Below are 24,985 nucleotides of genomic sequence, written 5' to 3'. Positions count from 1 at the left end.
GTATTGCATTGAATATGTAGATTGCTTTGGGTAGTATTGATGTTTTAACAATATTTGTTCTTCCTACCCAGGAACGTGGAATATTTTTCCTTTTTTTGTGTCTTCTTCAATTTCTTTCATAAGCTTTCTATAGTTTTCAGTGTATAGATTTTTCACCTCTTTGGTTAGATTTATTCCTAGGTATTTTAAGGTTTTTGGTGCAATTGTAAATGGGATCAACTCCTTGATTTCTCTTTCTGTTGCTTCATTGTTGGTGTATAGAAATGCAACCGATTTCTGTGCATTGATTTTATGTCTTGCCACTTTGCTGAATTAATGGATCAGTTCTAGTAGTTTTTTGGTGGAATCTTTTGGATTTTCCATATAGAGTATCCTGTCATCTGCAAAGAGTGAAAGTTTGACCTCCTCCTGGCCGATTTGGATGTCTTTTATTTCTTTGTGTTGTCTGATTGCTGAGGCTAAGACTTCTAATACTATGTTGAATAACAGTGGCAAAAGTGGTCATCCTTGTCTTGTCCCTGACCTTCGGGGGAAAGCTCTCAGTTTTTCCCCATTGAGGATGATATTAGCAATGGGTCTTTCATATATGGCTTTTATGATCTTGAGGTATGATCCTTCTATCCCTACTTTCTTAAGAGTTTTTATCAAGAAAGGATGCTGTATTTTGTCAAATGCTTTCTCTGCATCTGTTGAGAGGATCATGTGGTTCTTGTCCTTTCTTTTATTGATGTGATGAATCACATTGATTGTTTTGTGGATATTGAACTGGGCCTGCATCCCAGGTATAAATCCCAGTTGGTCGTGGTGAATAATTTTTTTAATGTATTGTTGTATCCAAAACTAAATACACGTTTTAAAAAATAAAATGCATTTCAGGGTGTCTGGGTGGCTCAGTTGGTTGAGCCTCCGACTCCGGCTCCGGTCATGATCTCACAATTTGTGAGTTTGAGCATCCATTAGGCTCTGTGCTGACAGCTCAGAGCCTGGGGCCTGCTTCAGGTTCTGTGTCTCCCTCTCTCTCTGCCCCTCCCCTGCTCATACTCTGTCTCTCTCAAAAATGAATAAACATTAAAATATAAATAAAATAAATTAAAATGCATTTCGTATAGGCAGGATATAGTCATACCTTTTTGTCCTGTTAGATTGTCTTTTATTCGGGTATTTAAGCCATTTACACTTAATGTGATCGATCATTGATAGGGTGGGTATAAGTATATAATCTTGGTATTTGTTTTGTGTTTGTCCCATCTGTTCTTTGTTCCCTTTTTATTCTTATTCTGACTTTCAGATTACGTTTTAAAGAAAATAGGTAGATAACAAGTAAATATAAAGTAACAAAAATGGAAAGAACTATGGAGGAAAGCAAAGCTGGAAAAAAGGAATAGGAGCCATCTGGTTTGGGCAATGAGAGGAATTGGTGGCAGTTTTCAGTAGGATGGTCAGGAAAGGTATTACCTGAAAAGGTGACATTTAAGCAAAGACTTGAAGAAGATGAAGGAGTGAGTTATGTGAATATAAGAGAATTTTAGATAGAACAGGACTGAAAAAGCCCTGAGATTTATAATCACGAATTTTCCTAGTAGGTTCAAAGAGCAGCAAGGAGGCCAGTGTGGATGGAGCAGAGTGCCCAAGGGTGATGAGAGCAAAGGGGCAGTAGGGGCTGGGTTGTAGAATACTTTGCATGAGTTTCCGAATGAGATGCAGGGCTACTGCAGGGCTTTGAGCTGGAAATAACATGATCTAACTTAGGTTTTAAAAGGATCACTCTGGAGGGGGCTCCTGGGTGGTTCAGTTAGTTAAGTGTCTGACTCTTGATTTCAGCTCAGATCATGATCTCACAGTTCACAGGATCAAGCCACTTGTCAGGCTCTGTGCTGATAGCATGGAGCCTGCTTGGGATTCTCTGTCTCCCTCTCTCTCTGCCCTTCCCTGGTTACACTTTCCCTCCCACTCTCTCAAAATAAATAAACTCTAAAAAAAAAAAAATCACTCTGCTTACTTTATTGAGAATAAATTGTGTGGGGAGGGGGAGCAAGAACACAAACGGAAAGACAGTTAGGAGGTTATTATGTTAATACAACTGGAGATGGTAACTCAGACCAGACCCATGAGAAGTGATTGGATGCTGAATATTTTGAAGATAGACATGAAGGATATGCTGATGGATTGATTTGGATATGAGGAAAGGAGAGGATTTAAGAATGATTCCACCATTTACATAAGAATTATATTCTTTGATGTGAAACTGTGGGAGTCAGATACCTACAACAGCCTGGTATGTGGTATGCGTTTTGTGTTGGGAAGGCAGTCTTTTGTGCATGTAGTCTTTCAGCCCCTTTCGGCCAAGACCCTAAGAATGGGTCTGAAGCCTGGAACACTTCCTTTACCAAGGGAGAGTCCTCATAGCCCATGCTCCTTTGTTCTGCTTAAGTATTATATGGCACCCAGCCAACCCTACTGCTGTATCTGTCCCTTTGGGGGAGGGAATGGTGTCCTTCTGCTGCAGCACCAGAGGGCTGAGAACAGGCCAACTGCTCTGTATGGCTGCTGAGAGGGACCTGCTCTCTCTCTCCCCCACCAGGGGGAACTGACCCCCACTACTGATGCTCATCTTGCTCTATTTATTCTGTATGTGAGTAAAGTGCTGTTCCATCCAGTACTTGACTGTGTTGTGTTTTCCATAGTGACTCCAGTACCAAAATGGAGTGGGCAGAAATGGTTGGATTTCTACTCCTGGTGATAGGCAACAGATGTCACTTGCTCAACACTTTGTAAATATTGAATGAATAAATGAATGAATGGAGGGTTTGGACTTGGAATTAGGAGCTGTTAATTTTGAAATGACTGTTGGACCTTTAAGTGGAAATAATGAGTGGGCAATTAGATGTAACAATTTGGAGCCCAGGGGAGTAGTCTACTGGGATTCTCTTGGAAGTCATTAGTCACTACTTGAAAAACTTATAAAATAATTGGGAAAGAATTGGGGTCTCCATAGTGAGTGTTCCTACCCAACAAAAGACATATATAAAAATGTTCATAACAGCATTGTTAGTGGTAGACCTAAACTGGAAAACAATATTGATCAACAAGAGAATGAAAAAATAAATTGTGATGTAGTCATAGAATGGTATTGTACAGTAATGAAAATGAATGAACTGGGTACATGCAACAACACTGATGAAGCCAGACATAATTCTTTCTATATGATTCTATTCTTATAAATAAAGCTAAACTATGGTGTTAGAAATCAAGCTGTGTTAGGGGGAGAAGGAGCAGGTAGTGATTGGGAGACAGCACTAGGGTACCTTCTGGAAGGCTGGCAATGTTCTGTTTCTTCACCTGGGTGGTAATTATTATATGTTGACGTTATCATTATTCACTGAGTTGTACACTTAAGTGTTGGACACTTTGGGGGGTATTTTCAGGGTGTATATTACATTTCTAAAAAAAATAAACTATCCTGTTAACATATTGCCTCCTAAAGAATTTGTTGACCAGGCTCTAGTTTTGAAAGCTCCTCTTGACTCCTAGCTATCCATGTGGTTTTAAGTGGTCATGAAGCATAAAAGATAATCTATTTAAACTGTGGCAGGAAGAGTATCATACAAATAGCTGAATTCTTAATACTAGAAAAGAGGCAGAATAACAACCACTGAAGTTTCGATTTTAGCATACCTTCCTTGACATCTAAAAATCCTTCAAGTTTTTTTAAGGTTGGAATTTAAAGTGAATTAGAGGAAACTCAGTAGGAAATCTTAAGTTTAAATATAGCATTAAAGCTGTAAACCCCACATATGAAACTATAAGAACATTATTTCTCAATAGAATGTAGTAACCGCATAAAGATATACTTGATATATATGTGTTAATTGTTTTGAGCTTTGAGCATTGAGGTGAATCCATAATTTCATCTTATTATTTCTACAAGGATGTTTACCTTACAATGTATGAAAACCACCTATACAGGGTAGCCACTTAAGACCCAAATTCTACTAGTCTGTATCTGTCAGTCATATCCTCCTTGACATTTTGATTTCATTGCCTCAACTCCCTACGAAAACTATGGACCAAATTTAACAAGATAAAATATAATGAGAATAAATGCAAGGTCTTACATTTAGGTTCAGATGAAAATGAAAGTCTGATTTACCAATATAAGTGATGAAGTTTCAGGAAGTTTTGCTGATATCAGATCATTCTTCAAATGGGACTACCCCCTCAAAAAGTTAATGTGATTGTAGGCTGCATTAGTGCAAAAAATAGGAGATAGTTAGACCACACCAAGCGTATTATGGTCAGTTTTGGGCACCATATTTTAAGAGTGACATTGACAAATTAAAGTTCATGCAAAGAAAAGCACCAGGTTTTGAGGGATTATAAAAATGGATTGTATGGCTGATGAAAGGAGGACTCTGAAGTCTCATAGCAACACTGTAGGGCATTATCCCCATTTTACAGAAAAGAAATTGAGGCTCAAAGATAATTAATGACTAATTAAAATGATACTGAAAAGTGGTTGGCTTAGGGCCCACATCTCCTTATTTTTAATGTAGTATTCTTTTCATTTCAAAATATATGTTTTAGTTATATTTTTTAAAAGCTGACTGTTAGCCCCTATAGAGGAGAAACTTGAAATGATAAGTAAATGATTACAGATCTGTAAATTTTTTTAATGTTTATTTTTTTTTTTAAAGAGAGAGAGATAGAGTGCGAGTGGGGGAGGGGCAGAGAGAGAGGGAGACACAGAATCTGAAGCAGGCTCCAGGCTCCGAGCTATCAGCACAAACGCCAACGCAGGGCTCAAAGTCATGAACCACGGGATCATGACCTGAGCCAAAGTTGGAGCTTAACAGACTCAACCACCCAGGCGCCCCTACAGATTAAACAGAAGGAAAAGAAATGTTCAGAGTAGGAAGCTCAGTGTGAGAAGATATTATACATTTATTGGTATTTCAGAAGTGTATTGTCTTATGCACATTTCTTTCACTTTTTCTTTTTCAAGGTTTTTGACTCCAGTGAAGAATCTGGGTATCTTGTTCTCACCATCGTTATATCAGGTCATTTCTTCATTTCCCAAGGACCCACACTGCTGGTAGGTTTTACGCATATAGTTTAATTATGCAAATATATTTCTTTATATTTGTAGCTTTACATTAATTTTTGTACTCTCATGCTTCTTCAGTCTCACAGAAATTCATCAGGTTCAACAAATTAAGCATTTATTGAATGTTCTTTAGCAGTAGGTAATACAGATATATACTGAAGAGGTTTAGGGTTCTGTTTTGGGAATCAAAGTGGATCAAAGGATTGAGATTAACCAGTATTATAAAGGATTCTTAACTGGGGAAATTGGGTTGAGACCAGCTAAATTTATAGAGAAATGTGTGGAGGGTTTTTCAAAGAAGGTAAAGAACATATGCAGAGGGATAGATTTGAGGAAATAGAAAACTTGAAACAGGCTATTATTAACTTACATAGCCCTCTATAAAACTAATTTTATAAAGGTGCATTTGTTCTTTATTCTGAACACACACATGTATTGTAGGAAATTTTTGAAATGAAGAAATAAAGGAGAAAATAACATTCATTTTTGCTTGAAAGTTTGTCTGAGTTGGTATTTAGAAACAAAATGAAGAAACAAGACAACTTCTAGTCAAAGAATTGTAAAAGAAAGGAAATATAAAGGAAGGTTATTACATCATTTACCTGTGAATAATATCTACATAGACATAATAAATTTGTACAGGTATTTACTGAATATCAACATAGGCATAACTTATTCACTTAACGGGTATTTATTGAGCAATTATTACATAGTAGGCATTGTTCTAGGTGCTAGGGATATAGCAGTAAACAAAGACAGAAATCCCTATCATCATGGAGTGTCATCATTTTAGTGGGGAGAAACATCATAAACAAATAGGTCAAATAATAAATAGGTCAAATATAGTTAAAAGATATGAATTTTTGGTGGATCCCTTATACATTCTATTTTATTAGGATGGCAGCATCCCACAGTCATATATTGTGATGATCCGTCTCTCCACTTACGTGGTGTATAGCCTTATCCTTGAATGTGAAGTGACCTGCAAAGTCCTCTTTGTGTTCCTCCTGATTTTTAAAACTGTAGCAGTGGTATCATTTTTGCTTTATTTACCACTGTTAGGGCTTGAATCATTTGCAGAAGAAAAGATGTCTTCTTTAGCTTTGAATGAAGAATATTCCAGATGGTGGACAGGGGGATGCCTGGTACACAGCTAAGTTTTCCTCTATGAATATTGTGAGACTTCACTGAATGATGACATTAAGGCAATTTTGCTTCCTGAGACATAGGAGGACATCCTGTGCTTTGTCTGCTCCATCTGTTTGTACCAGTGGTAAATGTTGTTACAAACTGATAGAGGTCTCTTTGTATCATACATGAAACGATTTTTGCAATGCAGTTATAAAACTAAGGTTATCAAATTCCAAAGAACCACTACTGAGAAATACAATGGTAACTCCACAGTTTGTTGCACATTGCCTGTACATATATACCTTATATATTGGATAATACTTAAAAAAAAAAAAATTCTAGGTAGGCTTCATTCCCAGTATGGGGCTTGAACTCATGATCCTGAGATCAAGAGTCACATGTTCTACTGACTGAGTCAGTCAGGCACCCCTATTGGATATTACTTTTTAAAAGTCTTGCAATGCCTGGGTGATTCAGTTGGTTAAGCCTCCAACTTTGGCTCAGGTCATGATATCACGGTTCGTGAGTCTGAGCCCTGCGTTGGGCTCTGCACTGAAGCTCAGAGCCTGGAGCCTGTTTCAGATTATGTGTCTCCCTCTCTCTCTGCCCTCCTCTGCTTGCACTCTGTCTGTCTCTCTCTCAAAAATAAACATTAAAATTTTTTTTAAATCTTTATTAAATGCTTTGTTTTACTTTTTTTAATGTTTATTTTCGAGAGAGAGAGAGAGAGACAGAGCACGAGTGGGAGAGGGGCACAGAGAGGAGACACAGAATCCAAAGCAGGCTCCAGGCTCCCAGCACAGAGCCCAACACGGGGCTCAAACCCACGGACCACGAGATCATGACCTGAGCTGAAGCCAGATGCTTAACTGGCTGAGCCACCCACGTACCCCTGTTAAGCACTTTTTGAAACTCAGTTTTATTGGGGTATAATTTACATAAAATCACTAATTTTCAGTGTTCAATTTGATGTGTTTTGGGAAATGAATATAGTTGTGTAACCACCATCACAGTTGTGATGTAGAACATTCCAAATAACTCTAAAAGTTTCTGTGTGCCCTGTTATAGTCAGTCCCCTCTGAGGGGGGGGAATCTACCCTTCTACCCTCAGATCCTGCTTTCTGTACCTACTGTTTTGCCTTCTGTAAAATTTCATGTAAATGAAATCTGATAATATGTAGTCTTTTGTGTCTGCCTTTTTCCACTTAGCATAATGCTTTTGAGATTCATCCATATTGTTCACTCCTTTTCATTACTGAATAGCATTTACTTTAAACCTCATTTGCTTATATCCATTCACCTTTTGATAAACATTTGGGTTGTTTCCATTTTGTTAATATGAACGATGCTGGTATAGCCATTTGTGTACAAGCCTTTGTATGAACAAATGTGTTTTAATTTTTCTTTGATAATTCCCAAGAAAGGAACTGCCGCAGGGTCATGTAGTACATCTGTGTTTATAAAATGCTGCACAGCTGTTTTTCAAAGTGGCATTCGCACAAACAATGTTTGGAGGTTCCAGTTGTTCCATGTCCTCACTAACACTTGGTATTGTCAGTCTTAAGTTTATTTTAATGGGTGTCTGGTGGCATCTCATGGCGGTTTTAATTTGCATTCCCTTAATAACTAATGACATTGAACAACTTTTTATGTGTTGACAGGTGTACCTTGGAGATACTGCAGGTTAAGTACTGAACCACTGCAATAAAATGAGCACAATGAAGTGAATCAAATGAATTTTTTTATTTCCCAGTGTATATATGTTAGGTTTACATTACACTGTAGTCTGTTAAGTGTGCCATAGCACTGTGTTTGAAAAAAAACAACAACAGTGTACATGGATGCCTAGGTGGCTCAGTAGGCTAAGCATCCGACTCTGAATTTCGTCTCAGGTCATGATCTCATAGTTTGTGAGATTGAGCCCCACATTGGGCTTTGCACTGACAGTGCAGAGCCTGCTTGGGATTCTCTCTCTACCTCCCTCTCTCCTCTCTCTCTCTCTCTCTCTCTCTCTCTCTCTCTCTGTCTCTAAGTAAATAAACAAACATTTAAAAATTTAAAAAATAGTGTACATACCTTAAATAAAAAATACTGTATGACTGAAAAATGCTAACTACCATCTAAGTTTTTGGTAAGCCATAATCTTCTTGCGGGTGGAGGGTCTTGCCTTGATGGTGATAGCTGCTGACTGATCAGGGTGGTGGGTGCTGAAGATTGGGGTGGCTGTGGCAATTTCTTAAAATAAGACAACAGTGAACTTTGCTGTATTGGTTGACTCTTCCTTTCACGAATGATTCCCTGTAGCGTGCAATGCTGTTTGATAGCATTTTCCCCACAGAACTCCTTTCAAAATTGGAGCTGATACTCTCAAATCCTGCTGCTGCTTTATCAACTAAGCTTATGTCATATTCTAAATCCTTTGTTGTCGTTTCAACAGTCTTCACAGCATCTTCACCAGGAGCAGTTTCCATCTCAAGAAACCACCTTCTTTGCTCACCCATAAGAAACAACTACTTATCTGTTAAAGTCCTGTCATGATATTGCAGTAATTCAATCCTGTCTTCAGGTTCCACTTCTAGTTCTCTTGCTGTTTCCACCACATGTGGAGTTTCTTCCTCCACTCAAGTCCTGAACCCCTCAAAGTACTCCATGAGGGTTGGAATCCACTTCTAAACTCCTGTTCATGTTGATATTTTGACCTCTTCCCTTGAATCAGGAATGTTCTGAGTGGCATCTAGAATGGTTAATTCTTTCCAGAAGGTTTTCAATTTACTTTGTCCAGATCCATCATAAGACCCTCTATAGCAGCTATCACCTTACAAAGCATAGTTCTTAAATAAAACTTGAAAGTCAAAATGACTCGTTGATCCACAGGCCGCAGAATGACTGTTATGTTTGCAGACATGAAAACAACATTAATCTTGTCATACATATTCATCAGAGCTTTTGGGTGACCGGGTGCATTGTCAATGTGCAGTCATATTTCGAAAGGAATCTTTCTCCGAGCAGAAGGTCTCAACAGTGGGTTTCAAATGTTCAGTAAACCGTGCTGTAAACAGGTACGCTATCATCCAGGTAATGTTGTATTTATAGAACACAGGCAAAGTAGATTTGCCATAATTCGGAAGGCCCTGGGATTTTTGGAATGGTAAATGAGCATTGGCTTCAACTTCAAGTCACCAGCTGCATTAGCTCTTAACAGGAGAGCCAGCCTGTCCTTTGAAGCCTTCAGGCCTGGTATTGACTTCTCTTTAGCTGTGAAAGTCTGAGACCGCATCTTCTTCCAATATAAGGCTGTTTCACCTACACTGAAAATCTTTTGTTTAGTATAGCCACCTTCATTATCTGAGCAGGATCTTCTGGATAACTTGCTGCTTCACCTTGCACTTTTATGTTATGCTTTCCTTACACCTCCTGAACCAACCTGTGCTGGCTTCAAACTTTTCTTCTGCAGCTTCCTCACCTCTCTCAGCCTTCATAGAATTGAAAAGAGTTAGGGCCTTGCTCTGGATTAGGCTTTGGCTTAAGGGAATGTTGTGGTTGGTTTGATCTTCTGTCCAGACTGTTAAAACTTTCTCTGTATCAGCAAGAAGACTGTTTCACTTTTGAATCATTCATGTGTTCACTGGAGTAGCACTGGTAATTTCCTTCAACAACTTTTCCTTTGCATTCACAACTTGGCTAACTTGTTTGGCACCATTTGCTTGCACCTCATGTTTGGTACAAGTGGCCTAGCTTTCAACCTGTTCCAGCTTTCAACATGCCTTCCTCACTAAGCTTAATCATTTCTAGCTTTTGATTCAAAGCAAGAGACGTGTGACTCTTTATTTCACTTGAACACTTAGAAGCCATTTCACTGTGGGGTTATTACTTGGCCTAATTTCAGTATTGTTGTGTCTCAGGGAATTGAGAAGCCCAAGGAGAGGGAGAGAGATGGGGAAATGGCTGGTCAACAGAGCAGTCAGAACACACACAACATTTATTAAGTTTGCTGTCTTAGATGGGTGTGGCTCATGACTCCCCAGAACAATTATAATAGTAATATCAAAGATAACTGATCACAGATCACCCTAACAAATATAGTAATAATTAAATAATATGAAATATTGTGAGAATTACCAAAACATGACACAAAGACATGAAGTGAGCAAATGCTGTTGGAAAAATGGCACCAGTATACGTGGCTTTGCACAGGCTTGCCACAAACCTTCCATTTGTTATAAAAACACAGGGTATGTGAAGCACAGAGGTTAAGTATTGCACAAAAGTGAAGTGCAATAAAATGATGTATGCCTGTATTTGCCATTTGTATGTCTTATTGGTATAGTGCCTTTTTATATCTTTTAACCATTTTTAATTCAGTTGTCTTTTTATGTTTGAATTAAAGGAGTTCTTATTCTGATTACAGCTCTTTTATCAGAAATATGTTCTGCAAATATATTTCTGTGGCTTACCTTTTTATTTCTTAACAGTTTTTTGATGAGCAGAAGCCTAAAATTTTGATGAAGTCCTTTTTTCTTTACTTTATGGCTCATGCTTTTTATTTTTGAGAGAGAGAGAGAGAGAGAGAGAGCGCGCACACACTCATGCTCATGCTCATGCAGGGGAGGAGAGATAGAATCCCAAGCAGGTTTTGTACTGTCAATGCAGAGCCTGATGGAGGGTTCGATCTCTCGAACTGTGAGATCATGACCTGAGCCAAAACTAACAGTTGGACACTTAACCAGCTGAACCACCCAGATGCCCCTATGGCTCATGCTTTTTTATGCTGTTTTAGAAATATTTGTCAATTTGCCACGATTGCAATAAAAATTTTCTGTGTTTTCTTCTGGAAATGTTAAAGTTTTAGCTCTTACATTTAGGCTTATGGTCCATTATGAATTTTTAGTATTAGTTGATGACACTAATATTTATTAGGGCCCCTTCTTCCCCTTAATTAAAGCAATGGGTATTGAGAAAAATTACTATATTGTGAAATATGATCATGGATCTTAGGGAATCTACTTCTGGAACCATTGAGTGAATTTTTAATGTATGGTGAGAATTAAGGGTCTGGATTAATTTTTTTGCAAGTAGATAGCAGATGTTCCAGCACCATTTGTTGAAAGACTAGCCTTTGCTCATTGAATTAATTACCTTGGTACCTTTATGAAAATCAATTTGTGATGTATGTGTGGGCATATTTCTGGACTCTCTTTTCTATTGATCTATATGTCTATCCTTTCTTCCAGGAAGAGACTGTCTTGATTACTTTAACTTTGTTGTAATTTTTGAAGCAGGTAGTATAATTCCTCCAAATTTGTTCTTCAAAGTTGTTCTGGCTATTTTAGGTCATTTGCATTTCCATATAAATGTTAGAATCAGCTTTCCTATCAAAAAACCCTGCTGGGGTTTTCACTGTGATGCTTTGATTCTATAAATCATTTTGGGGAGAACTGACAACTTCATAGTGAGTGAACATGTTATAATTATTTATATTCATTATTCCATTTGTTATATATACTTTTCCTCAGCAGTGTTTTGAAGTTTTCACAATAGGTCTTGCACATATTTAACTAACTTTATCCATAAATACTTCATAGTTTTTATGTTATTATAAATATAATTTTATGAATCTCAGTGTCTAATAGTTTGTTGGTAGTGTGTAGAAACACAACTGATTTTTGACTTTGTATCCTGTGATGTTGCTAAACTCATTAGTTCCATAGCTTTTTTGTGGATGTTTTTGTAGAATTTTCCATATAGATGATCTGTTGTCAATACAGTTTTCCATTCTTCTTTCTAATCCAACTACTCTCCCTTGCCTCCCTCCTTTCTTTTCCCCAGGTGACACTGGGTAGGACATCCTTTACAGTGTTGAATAGAAATGGTGAAAGTTGACATCCTTGCCTGTTCCTGATCTTAGGGGAAAGCATTCAGTCCATTCACCAATAAGTATAATGTTAGCACTGAGGTTTTTGTAGATACCCTTTATCAGACTGAGGAAGTTCCCTTCCATTCTAGTTTGCTGAAAGTTTTAGTCATGAATAGGAGTTGAATTTTGTTGAATGCTTTTTCTGCATCTACTGAGATGGATTGTCTTTATTTTTTTAGTTCTGTTGATGTAATACATTTTTAAAGATATCTAGTTTCTTATTGAATCTTCCTTTATCATAGAAGTATTTGCTTTTTAAAATAATATACATGTCTAAGTGATTAAAAATAAGAATGCATATTAAAAAATGTACCACCTAAATTAAATAACAATTTTTGTCAGTTCATACTATTTTTTTGACAGTATTTCTGGGGTTCCACAAGAACCAAAGTATAGAAGAGCAAACACATTGGAATTATAAAACATTTTAATTACAATTTTATATTGGTATTATATTTATACACCCTCCTCCCTCATGCTAATCTGGGTTGTGATATATTTTTAGAATTTTTCCCCTAAAAAGTAGGGACATAACAGCTATGGAAAGTTTTAGCCACTTCTGTTTTAGTAAGAGAATCCAGTTGTTGGCATAGATTAAATTGTGCTATATTTGTACTATCAAATCTTTGTGGAAGCTGCACAAACCTCTAAAAAAGTCATTTATTTCAGAGAAACTGATGGCTAGGGCTCAGTGACAGCTCCCACTAGATATGTTTTTGTAGAAATCCAGACAGGTCAACAAGGCTTTGGACTTTCTGCTTGGACCTGGCCCCTATTTAAACTTCATTTCCCTTAAATTTCTTGGTTCTCAGATTGTCACTTCCTATTGAGGTCCATGGGAACTTAATGTTTCAGATTAAATGTAACTTGGTGTCCAGTAGTACAATGGATTTTCGTTTAGCTCGTTCAGTTAGCACTTGCACTCGGGTGATGATTCACTGTTGGAAGGCGCTATGCACACCTACCACTGGGCCGTTCTATTGTTATTTCTTAAGGAGGGTTAGTATGGCAAGAAGACAGGGAGACCTTGGCGCCATCCTCGTTCTGCCTTGGACTTGAGCTCAACAGGTTTCCCCTTTCCAGTCTTGGCATTTTGAACAGATTCTCCTTTGGCTGTTTTGGGCTTTTAAAATTTGTTTTTATATAATTGTAAAATGCACATAACATAAAACGTGCCATTTTAACCATTTAAGTGTATTGTCCGCTGGTATTAAGTGCATTCACATGATTGTGCAGCCAGGACTACTGTCCATCTCCAGAAGTCTTTTCATTTGCAAAACTGAAACTCTGTACCCATTAAACAGTAGCTCCCTACTTCTAGCCTAGCACCTGGCAACAATCATTCTACTTTCTATCTCTGTGAATGGTAACTAATCTAGGCACCTCATATAAGTGGGATCATACAGTATTTGTCTTTTTGTGACTGGCTTATTTCACTTAGCAGAATGGCCTCAAGCTTTATCCAGCTGAAACATGTATCAGAATTTTCTTCCTTTTTATTTCATTGTTTTTTATTAATATTTTTTGAGTAGGCTCCACACCCAGTGTGGAGCCCAACATGGGGCTTGAACTCACGATCTGAGCTGAAATCAAGAGTTGGACGCTCAACCAACCGAGCCACCCAGGAGCCTATCCCTCCTTTTTAAAGCTGAATAATACTCCATTTTATGTGTATACTACATTTTGTTTATCTATTTATCTGTCAGTAGACACGGGTTCTTTCTACCTTTGCCTACTGTAACTAATACTGCTATGAACATGGGTGTACAGATATCTCTGTGAGACTCTGCTTTCAATTTTGCAGGGTATATACCCAGAAGTGAGATTATTGGATCCTATTATAATTCTGTCTTAAGAAAAGAACTGCCATACCCTTTTCCCACAGTGGATACAGTATTTGAAGCTCCCACTAACACTACACTAACACTGTACAAAGGTTCCAATCTGTGCCAACACTTGTTATTTTGTTGTTGTTGTTTCTTTAGTTGAGGCATCATTGACATACCATTGTTTAGTTTCAGGTGTATAATGTAATTATTTGATATGTGTATACACTGTTAAATGATCACTACAACCATCTGGTTTAATATCTGTCACCTTATATAGTTACAAAAAATTTTTTTTCTTGTGATGAGAACTTTAATAAGATTTATTCTCTTAGCAACTATTTAATATGCAACACTATTATTAACTATAGTCACCATGGTGTACATTACATCTCCATGACTTACTTATTTTACAACTGGGAGTTTGTACCTTTTGACTCCCTTTTCTTATTCCTCCCCTGCCCCCCACCAGTATCCACTCCTGGCAGCCACCAATCTCTTTGCTGTATCTGTGAGCTTGTTTTTGTTTTTGTTTTTAGATTCCACATATAAATGAGGTCATAGGGTATTTGTCTTTCTCTGTCACTTATTTCACTTAATACTCTCGGGTATATCCATGTTATCTCAAACGACAGGGTTCTTTTTTATGTCTGACTAACAGCCTGGTTGTGTGTGTGTGTGTGTGTGTGTGTGTGTGTGTGTGTGTGTGTGTAATATTTTCTTTATCCATTCATCCACTGAATGGACACTTAGGTTGTTTCCATGGCTTGGCTATTGTAAATAATGATGCAGTGAACATGCACTTTCATTTTCTTTATTTAATAAAGCATATTTAATAGTTGCTTTTCATTTTCTTCAGATAAAATAACCAGAGGTAATATTGCTGGATCATATGATAGTTCTAGTTTTAATTTTTTGGGGAACCTCCAGTGTTTTCCATAGTGACTGCATCAGTTTACATCCCTGCCAGCAGTACACAGAGGTTCCCTTTTCTCTGTATTGTTGCCAACACTTGTAATTTCTTATCTTTTTGATAATAGCCATTTTAACAAGTACTAAGGTGATATTTCACTGTGGTTTTGATTTGCATGGTGTATGATCCTTTTAATGTGTTGTATTTGGTTTGCTAATATTTTATTGAGGATTTTTGCATCTATTTTCTTCATAGATAATGTTATTGGCCCATGATTTTTTTTTTTCTTTTGGTGTCCTTGTCTGGTTTTGGTATCAGGGTAATAATGCTGGTCTCGTAAAAGGAGTTCGGAAGCATTCCCTCTTCTTCTGTTTTTTATTTTATTTTTTATTTTATTTTTTAAAGACTTTGAGAAGGATTGGTATTAATTGAATGTTTGGTAGAATTCACCAGTGGAGCATCCTGGTCCTGGACTATTGTCTTTTGAGAGGTTTTGATTATTGATCCAATCTCTTTACTAGTAGTTGATCTGTTCAGGTTTTCTTTTTCTTTTTTTTTTTTTTTAATTTTTTTTCTAATGTTTATTTTTGAGACAGAGAGAGGCAGAGCATGAACGGGGGAGGGTCAGAGAGAGAGGGAGACACAGAATCCGAAGCAGGCTCCAAGCTCCGAGCTGTCAGCACAGAGCCCGACATGGGGCTTGAACTCACAGACTGTGAGATCATGTCCTGAGCTGAAGTCAGACACTCAACCAACTGAGCCACCCAGGTGCCCCTGTTCAGGTTTCCTTAAAAAAAATTTTTTTTAACGTTTATTTATTTTTGAGAGATAGAGCATGAGCTGGGGAGGGGCAGAGAGAGAGGGAGACACAGAATCCGATGCAGGCTCCAGGCTCTGAGTTGTCACACAGAACCTGATGTGGGGCTCCAGCTCATGAACTGTGAGATCATGACCTGAGCCGAAGTCGATGCTTAACTGACTGAGCCACCCAGGCACCCTTGATCTATTCAGGTTTTCTATTTCTTCATGATTCAGTCTTGGTAGGTTGTATGTTCCTAAGAATTTATCCATTTTTTCTAGGTTGTCAAATTTGGTGGCATATTGTTCACAGTAGTCTCATGATTCTTTGTATTTCTGTAGTATCAGTCATAAAGTCTCCTCTTTTATTTCTTTTTTTTTTTTTAACATTTATTTATTTTTGAGACAGAGAGAGACAGAGCATGAACGGGGGAGGGTCAGGGAGAGGGAGACACAGAATTTGAAACAGGCTCCAGGCTCTGAGCTGTCAGCACAGAGCCCGACGCTGGGCTTGAACTCACAGATCACGAGATCATGACCTAAGCCGAAGTCGGCCGCTTAACCCACTGAGCCACCCAGGCACCCCTTTTATTTCTGATTTTATTTATTTGAGTCCTTGAGTCTAGCTAAATGTTTATCAATGTTGTATATCTTTTCAAAGAACCAGCTCATAGTTTCATTGATCTTTTCTGTTGTTATTTTACCTTCTATTTCTTTTTTCTTTTCTCTTTCTTGTTTGCTTGCTTGTTTGCCTTTTTGACTACCTCATCCTAATAGGAGTGAGGTAGTATCTCAGTGTGGTTTGATTTGTGTTCTCTAATTATTAGTGATGTTCAATGTCTTTTCATGTGCATTTTGACAATTTGTAGATCATCTTGGGAGAAATGTCTGTTCAAGTCTTTGCATATTTTCTGATTTTTTTTATATTTCTGTTTTTAATTTAAATTTTAGTTAATATACAGTGTATTGTGTACTGGTTTCAGAAGTAGAATTCAGTAATTCATCACTTACGTACAGTACCCAGTGCTCATCGCAACTAGTGCCCTCCTTAATACCCATCACCAATCTAGCCCATCCCCCATCCACCTCCTCTATCAACCCTTAGTTTATTCTCTGTTGTTAAGAGTCTCTTGTGGTTTGTTTCCCTTTGTTCTCTTTCCCCCCTTCCCATGTGTTCATCTCTCTTGTTTCTTAAATTTCACATATGAGTGAAATCATATGAATTTGTCTTTCTCTGATTGACTTCTTTCACTTAGCATAATACATTCTAGCTCCATCCACGTTGTTGCAGATGGCAAGATTTCATTTTTTTTCCTGGCTGTGTAATACACACACACACACACACACACACACACACACACACACCATATCTTTACCTGTTCATCAGTCAGAGAACATTTGGGCTCTCTCCATAGTTTGGCTATTGTTGATTGGGGTTTTTTGTTGTTGTAGGATTGAGAGTTTGTTGTTGTTGTTACTGAAGTATATTATCACATTTCACACACACACACACACACACACACACACACACACAGCAGCTGATGAATGCGGCTTCTTTTTTACTAGGTCTTATGTGATTTTCTTTTTCTCCCTTGTTTCTTCTTTCAGCTTGGGTAAGTATAGGCTGAGCATTGTGAGTCTTCTTTAGGAGGAAGACATGGAATAATGGCCTTTCTGGGGCACATCATTCTGCACCCTGCTGACCCTCACCCAGTCACCATTAAGTGCAAGATTGCCCCTGCCTCTCCTCAGTCCTGCTTGGCTCCTGCCCTCTTGGTGCTGGAGCTCCAGGTCAGAGTGAGTTTATCCTTCAGTGAGGTGTCATCTGTTTTCTCTTTCTCAAACCCTTTTAAAAAAATCTAGAATTCCTTGTACCCCAATGTTTATAGCAGCACTCTCAACAATAGCCAAATTGTGGAGAAAGCCTAAATGTCCATCAACTGATGAATGGATAAAGAAATTGTGGTTTATATACACAATGGAGTACTACGTGGCAATGAGAAAGAATGAAATATGGCCCTTTGTAGCAATGTGGATGGAACTGGAGAGTGTGATGCTAAGTGAAATAAGCCATACAGAGAAAGATAGATACCATATGTTTTCACTCTTATGTGGATCCTGAGAAACTTAACAGAAACCCATGGGGGAGGGGAAGAAAAAAAAAAAAGAGGTTAGAGTGGGAGAGAGCCAAAGCATAAGAGACTCTTAAAAACTGAGAACAAACTGAGGGTTGATGGGGGGTGGGAGGGAGGGGAGGGTAGGTGATGGGCATTGAAGAGGGCATCTTTTGGGATGAGCACTGGGTATTGTATGGAAACCAATTTGACAATAAATTTCATATATTAAAAAAATCTAGAATTCATAACTCCTTTTGAGATATTTTTCTCCCATCCAAGTACTAACCAGGCCTGACCCTACTTAGCTTCTGAGATCAGACAAGATCGGGCGGGTTCAGGGTGGTATGGCCATAGACGAGATATTTTTCTAAAGTTAAAAACATATTCTGTATATAATTGTAGATCTATAAAGATCCACCTTTTATCAGCATCTCCCTTCTCAAGCTAGAAGTTGCAGAAACCAAAATTCTAAATATATCCAAATGGGGGAAATTACTTCCTAAGACTTTAGCCTTTATTTCCAGCCACTCCTTTTTATCTCACTTGGTTCTGATCCAGAACAAGTGTCTTCACCTAAATAAAACTATGTCTGAAACACAGGAGTTAAATGGTCTTGAGACAATATAAATTCTATCTTCTTGGGGAACATGGGTCATCCTGGAAGTGATGGCATTCATAGTTTTTGTTCTGTTTTCCTTTTAACTTTTCACACTCAGCCCAAATATTCTTCAAAAAGAAATTGTCTTTCTGTTTACCAGTAGAAATGTTAAATTCCTATTTACATGAACTCTGGAAACTTCAAACACTACTTCTAACCCAGTTTAAGAAATATTTGTTTAAGTCTAAGTCTGAACTTAATAATCTTCTGAGAGGAAAGACTCATCAGAGAGTTTTAAAATCAGGTTATTGTTCACACAGTTAAATTCTTTAAATTAGAACCAGTCTTTTCTTTGGCCATCTTTTCAAAAAGGATCAAGGACAACAGGGCTTTTGTAACTTTATTATCATCCCCCTTCCCACATTTGAGACCACTGGCATCAACTGTATCATTGTTTTTTTGTCTTTTATCTCCCCTCCAGAGAGAATTGGGTTAGCAAGAGTTAAAGCATTCCGCTGCTCTATTTTTATACTTTCCCACTTCTAAATAAACTTCAGCGCCTATGCGGTACTGGCCTGAAAAGTTACTGACTACTCATCTAAGAGGCATGTGCAGGGCACCCTCCATCATGCCTCCCCTATCTCCCTGTGCTGCCTTTGGGGAACTGTAATCATTCGCACCACCTTCATTAGTGAGCTATCTGTGACTTACACATTAGACTGTCTTGCCTTTCCTCTTTTAAATTATCCATTGGGCTCAACTTGTCAATAAGTAAGAGAACAGCCTGTGAACTCCACTCATGACTACTCCAGAAAAAACAACTCTCATAGCTGCTGTAATTTCTCTCATCTTTGCCCAGACTTCCTCAGTCGTCACTTTCCTCTCTTGTCTTCCCAACACTCTTTCCAGACTTGTTTAACAAGGATGGTGGTGTGTCTGTGCCAGTCTCACTTGCCAATTTCAGGTGGGTGGAAGGAGAAGGCACACTCATGCACAATGGAGTTCAAGTTCCTTGCTTAATTGGCAATGGGACTACTATTAGAAGTCAGGTGACCACACCTGACTGCAGTAGATACAGTGAATGTCAGCAGAGTCTCCCTCACTCTCTTGTCTGATGACACTGGTTTTTGCCAGGCTCTAGAAAAACTCACTTTTTGCTAATCCATAGCCTTTTATATGTGAGACTTATGTTACCATTCCAGAAAAATGAATCAGTCAGCTTCTGATTAAGGAAATGTTGGCAAGTATTAGATTCACATCTGTATCTTTTTTAAGATGAAAAACTGTCAGGGGTGCCTGGGTGGCTCAGTCGTTTAAGCGTCCTACTTCAGCTCAGGTCATGATCTCGCCACTCGTGGGTTCAAGCCCCGTGTCAGGCTCTGTGCTGACAGCTCAGAGCCTGGAGTCTGCTTCGGATTCTGTGTCTCCCTCTCTCTCTGCCTCTCTCCTGCTCACACTCTCTTTCTCTCAAAAATAAATAAACATTAAGAAAAAAAAAAGATGGAAAGCTGTCAGTGCTCAGGGGTTTCTGCAAGCTTTTCAGCATTCTGGAAACCCACAGTGTCTTTCACATTTTCTGTTGGGAAACTGGAGTTTTGTTGTTGGTATTATTGGCATTATCTTTCTAGAGTAAGAATATTAAATCTTTGAATGTATGGTGAAATCTTTTTTCTTTTTTTTTTTTTTAAGTTTATTTATTTTGAGAGAGAGAGTGCGTGTGTGCATGAGTCATGGAGGGGCAGAGAGAGGGAGAGAGAGAATCCCAAGCAGGTTCCACACTGTCAGCACAGAGCCAAATATGGGGCTCGAACTCACAAACCATGAGATCATGACCTGAGCTGAAGTCAGATGCTTAACCAACTGAGTCATCCAGGTGCCTGAAATCTTTTTTTCTTGATTTTCCATTAGCTTTTTTTTTTTTTTTATTAATTTTTTTTTTTAATTTTTTTTTTTCAACGTTTTTAATTTATTTTTGGGACAGAGAGAGACAGAGCATGAACGGGGGAGGGGCAGAGAGAGAGGGAGACACAGAATCGGAAACAGGCTCCAGGCTCCGAGCCATCAGCCCAGAGCCTGACGCGGGGCTCGAACTCACGGACCGCGAGATCGTGACCTGGCTGAAGTCGGACACTTAACCGACTCGCCACCCAGGCGCCCCTCCATTAGCTTTTTTGAAAATGATTTTAATTGGAGTATAACTTACATAAAATAAAATGTACTCATTGAGTGCGTGGAGTTTTGATAAATGTATATATACAGCCATATAAAGCATCATCACAAGCATGATATGGAACTTTTATTCCCCCAAATTCCTTCATGGCCACCCATCTCCATCCCCAGGCAATCACTTTCTTTCTGCCCTGCTGTTGCTGCAGATTAGTTTTGCCTTTGCTAACAATTGGTATAAATGGAATCGTATACTATGTACTCTTTCTTGTCTGGTTTCTCTTACACAGACTAATGTTTTCAAGACTGGTCCCTGTTGTTGTGTGTATCATGTGCTCTTTTATTGCTGGTTAGAATTTCATTTTATGAGTGTACTGCAGTTTGTTTATCCATCATCTGTTGATGGATATTTGGTTCTTTCCAGTTTGGGTCAATTATGACTAAAGCAACTATTAACATTTATTTGTATACAAGTGTTTGTATGGACTGATGTGTTTTTTTTTTATTTTTTTTTAATGTTTATTCATTTTTGAGACAGAAAGAGACAGAGCATGAATGGGGGAAGGTCAGAGAGAGAGGGAGACACAGAATCTGAAACAGGCTCCAGGCTCTGAGCTGTCAGCACAGAGCCCAACGCGGGGCTCGAACTCACGGACCGCGAGATCATGACCTGACTGAAGTCGGCTGCTTAACCAACTGAGCCACCCAGGCGCCCCTGGACTGTTGTTTTAATGTGTCTTAAGTAATACCTAGGAGTAGAATTGCTGGGTCACATGGTAAATGAATATTTAACTTTATAAGAAACTACTGTACTGATTTCAAAGTAGTCCTATGATTTTTGCTTTCCCACCAGCTCTGTTTGTTAGTCCATGTTGCTCTACACTCTGGTTAACACTTGATAGTGTCGCTTTTTATAATAGCAATTCTAGTGTCTGCGTAATGGCATGTCATTGTAGTTTAATTCCCATTTCCTGAATGACTATTGATGCACATCTTTCATACACTTATTGTCCAGGTTAAGAAACAGAACGTTTTTTGAAGTATAATTGACATATAATACTATGTTAGTTTCAAGCATATGATAAAATGATTCAGTGTTTGTATATATTATGAAATAGTCCCCCAAATAAGTCCAGTTAACATTCATCACCATACATAGTTACAAAGATTTTTTTTCTTGTGATAAGAACTTTTAAGATCTACTCTTTTAGCAACTTTCAAATATGCAGTACAGTATTATTGACTATAGTCCCCATGCTATACGTTACATCCTCTGACTTACTTATCTTACACCTGGAAATTTGTACCTAAGAAAGAGAAAAAAGAGAACATTTTGATCACCCCAGAAACCTCTCATGTTCTCCTCCAATCATTATTGTATATTACCACCATCCTAAAGGCTAACCACCATTCTGACTTCCAACAGTAAAGATGAGTTTTGCCTGTTTTTATATTTTATATAAAATGAGTAAATACCTGGTCTCTTCTATACCTGGATTCTTTCACTCACTATCATATTTATGAGACTTATCCATATTGTTGTATGCAACTATAAATTATCCATTCTCACTTTGTGAATATATCACAATTTACTTATCCATTGAATTGTTTATGGGTATTTGGTTAACTTCCAATATTTAGCTATTAGAAATAATGCTGCTGTGAATATTCTAGTACATATCTTTCAGTGAACACTTGTATATACTTTTGTTGGGCATGTAGGTAGGTGAGATGGGACAGCAGCTCTGCACTTAAAATTTTTTTTTAATGTTTATTATTGAGAGACGGAGAGAGACAGAACATGAGCATGGGAGGAGCAGAGAGAGGAGGAGACACAGAATCTGAAGCAGGCTTCAGGCTCTGAGCTGTCAGCACAGAGCCCGATGCGGGGCTCAAACTCACAAACTGCAAGATCATGACCTGAGCCGAAGTCCGACGCCCAACTGACTGAGCCACCCAGGCGCCCCAGCAGTTCTGCAACTTTAATGTGCACATGTATTACCTTGGCTCTTAATAAAATACCTGTTGTGAATCAGCAGGTTTTGGGTGTGGCCTAAGATTTTGCATTTCTTTTTTGTTTTGTTTTGTTTTGTTTTGTTTTGTAAAGAATTTATTTATTTTAGAGAGAGAGGGAAAGAGAGAATCTTAAGCAGGCTCTGTGCTTAGCACAGAGCCAATGCGGGGCTTGATCTCACAACCTTGAGATAATGACCAGAGCCAAAATCAAGAGTTGGACACTTAGCTGACTGAGCCATCCAGGTGCCCCCCCTTTAAAATAAAAAAAAGAAAAGAAAAAATACAAACAAGTTTAAAAAATTAAAAAAATTTATCTTAGAATGGGGGAGAGGGACAGAAGGGAAAAGAGAGAATTGCAGGCAGGCTCCACGCTCATTGCAGAGCCTGACTCGGGGCTGGATCCCGTGAACCCCAGGATCATGACCTGAGCCAAAATCAAGACTTGGACGCTCAACCAACTGAGCCACCCAGGCACTGCTAAGATTTTGCATTTCTAACTCCAAGGTGATGCTGTTGCTACTAATCCCTAGACACACTCAAGGATATGCCTATGTTCAGCTTTCGTAGATACCACCCAAGAGTTTCCAGTGTGATTATGTTCAAGTCTTACTGTCATTAATAATGTGTGAGAGTGCTTCACATTTTTGACAACACTTGGTATTGTCTTTTTATTTTGGCAATTTTGGTAGGTGTGTGGTGATCTCGTGATTTTAATTTATATTTTTCTACTTACTAATGAAATTGTGTTCTTCTTCTTATATTTATTGGCAATCTGGATATCCCCTTCTGTGAAGTATATGTTGAAATCTTCTGCTCATTTTTCTATTGGATTATCATTGCTGTAGTTTTTACTTCTGCTATTACACTTATTATTCTTCTGTTAACATTTTTTTAAAATTAAAAATTTAATTTTATTTTTGAGGGTGAGAGAGACAGAACACGAGCAGGGGAGGGCAAAGAGAAAGGGAGACACAGAACCCGAAGCAGGCTCCCGGCTCTGAGCTTGCGCGCACAGAGCCTCATGCGGGGCTCGAACTCATGAACCGCGAGATCATGGCCTTAGCTGAAGTCGGATGCTCAACCGACTGAGCCACCCAGGTGCCCCTAAATTTTTTTTAATGTTTATTTTTTGAGAGCGAGCGAGAGAGAGAGCACGCACACAAGTGGGGGAGGGGCAGGGGCAGAGAGAGAGGGGGTCACAGATTCCAAAGCAGGCTCCAGGTTCTGAACTGTCAGCACAGAGCCAGAGGCAGAGCTTGAACTGATGAACCTCAAGATGATGACCTGAGCTGAAGTTAGACACTTAAACAACTGAGCCACCCAGTCGCCCCATCCTGTTAATACCTTTTCATTCTGTTACGTCTCTTAGTCGTCTTATTCTTTTCTTAATCAATCTTTCTTTCTTTCCTTCCTTCCTCTTTTCTTCCTTCCTTCCTTCCTTCCTTCCTTCCTTCCTTCCTTCCTTCCTTCCTTCTGCTCCCTACTTATTTCTATTGACTCTTAGCCAGACTTCAGTCTGGTATACAATATCTGATCTGATATCTCTGGTTTCAAAGAACCTGTTTTTTAAGTTTTTATTAAATTTCATAAAATGCAATGTTAATTAAAATTTCTGTTTCCAGGGTTTTTTCAAAACTGCATGCCCTTGTCTGTATCTTGAGTGTTATATTTGACTTTTTTCCTTTTTTGCTACAGAACAATTTCATAGACCCAGCATGTGTTTTTTTTTTTTTTTCTCCTCCTCTCTCTGTTTACCTCTTCCCATCCTCTTTCTCCTCTTTTTCCTCTTCTTCCTTCTCTTCCTTCTCTTCCTCTTTCTCCTCCTTTTTTCTGTTTTATTAATCCTTCTGCTTGGAGAAGTCTCATCTAGGGCTTGGGCGTGGATTCATTTGCAACAACCTCACTGTCCTTGGATACTAATAGATTTTCCTTTCAATTATTACATAAGTGACCTGGTTGATAGAAATTTATGTTTCTGTTCATCTACCCAGAAGCCTAAGAGGAGTAGATTGGGAGCCTGTCCTAGCAAGGAGTGTTGTCTCCAATTTCTTCTATGAGGAATTAAACTCATTCAGAAGCTACGAGGCTAGCTTTTGCTAGCCGCAAGGCCAACAAAAAATATTATACAACTGTAATGTTTCATCCACCTTCCTAGTAGATCTGCCCACTGTTTCTGGGAGAAATTGCTAGATTTCCTAAACCATTGTTTGGTACACTGCAGTGCATATCCTGGGGTACATTGTTTCCAAAACTTTTGGCCAGTAGAACAGATTTCACATGAAAGGTTTCTTATTTTTTTCCCATGGTGTGCCTGTTCCCTAGCTCTTGCCCTTCTTATTAATGGTATTTTTGCCAGTATCTCCTCTACTTTCTCTCTGACTCACAGCTCTCCTTTCTCAGGA

General features: G+C 38.4%; 1 protein-coding gene across 3 annotated transcripts in view; it reads left to right on the top strand.

Moving 5' to 3' along the window:
• Nucleotides 1-24,985, top strand: part of REC114 (REC114 meiotic recombination protein) — a 173,312-nt gene that overhangs the window by 84,912 nt on the left and 63,415 nt on the right. For all 3 annotated transcript variants that reach the window (XM_060618113.3, XM_060618112.2, XM_060618111.2), the window contains one exon: nucleotides 5,003-5,092. In XM_060618113.3, coding sequence (XP_060474096.1) covers nucleotides 5,003-5,092 — 90 coding nt within the window. The remainder of the gene's footprint in view (nucleotides 1-5,002; nucleotides 5,093-24,985) is intronic.

Source organism: Panthera onca, chromosome B3, assembly GCF_046562875.1.
Source record: "Panthera onca isolate mPanOnc1 chromosome B3, mPanOnc1 haplotype 2, whole genome shotgun sequence".
Lineage (NCBI taxonomy): Eukaryota > Metazoa > Chordata > Mammalia > Carnivora > Felidae > Panthera > Panthera onca.
The sequence above is the reverse complement of the archived record's forward strand: the minus strand, read 5'-3'. Positions and strand labels throughout refer to the sequence as shown.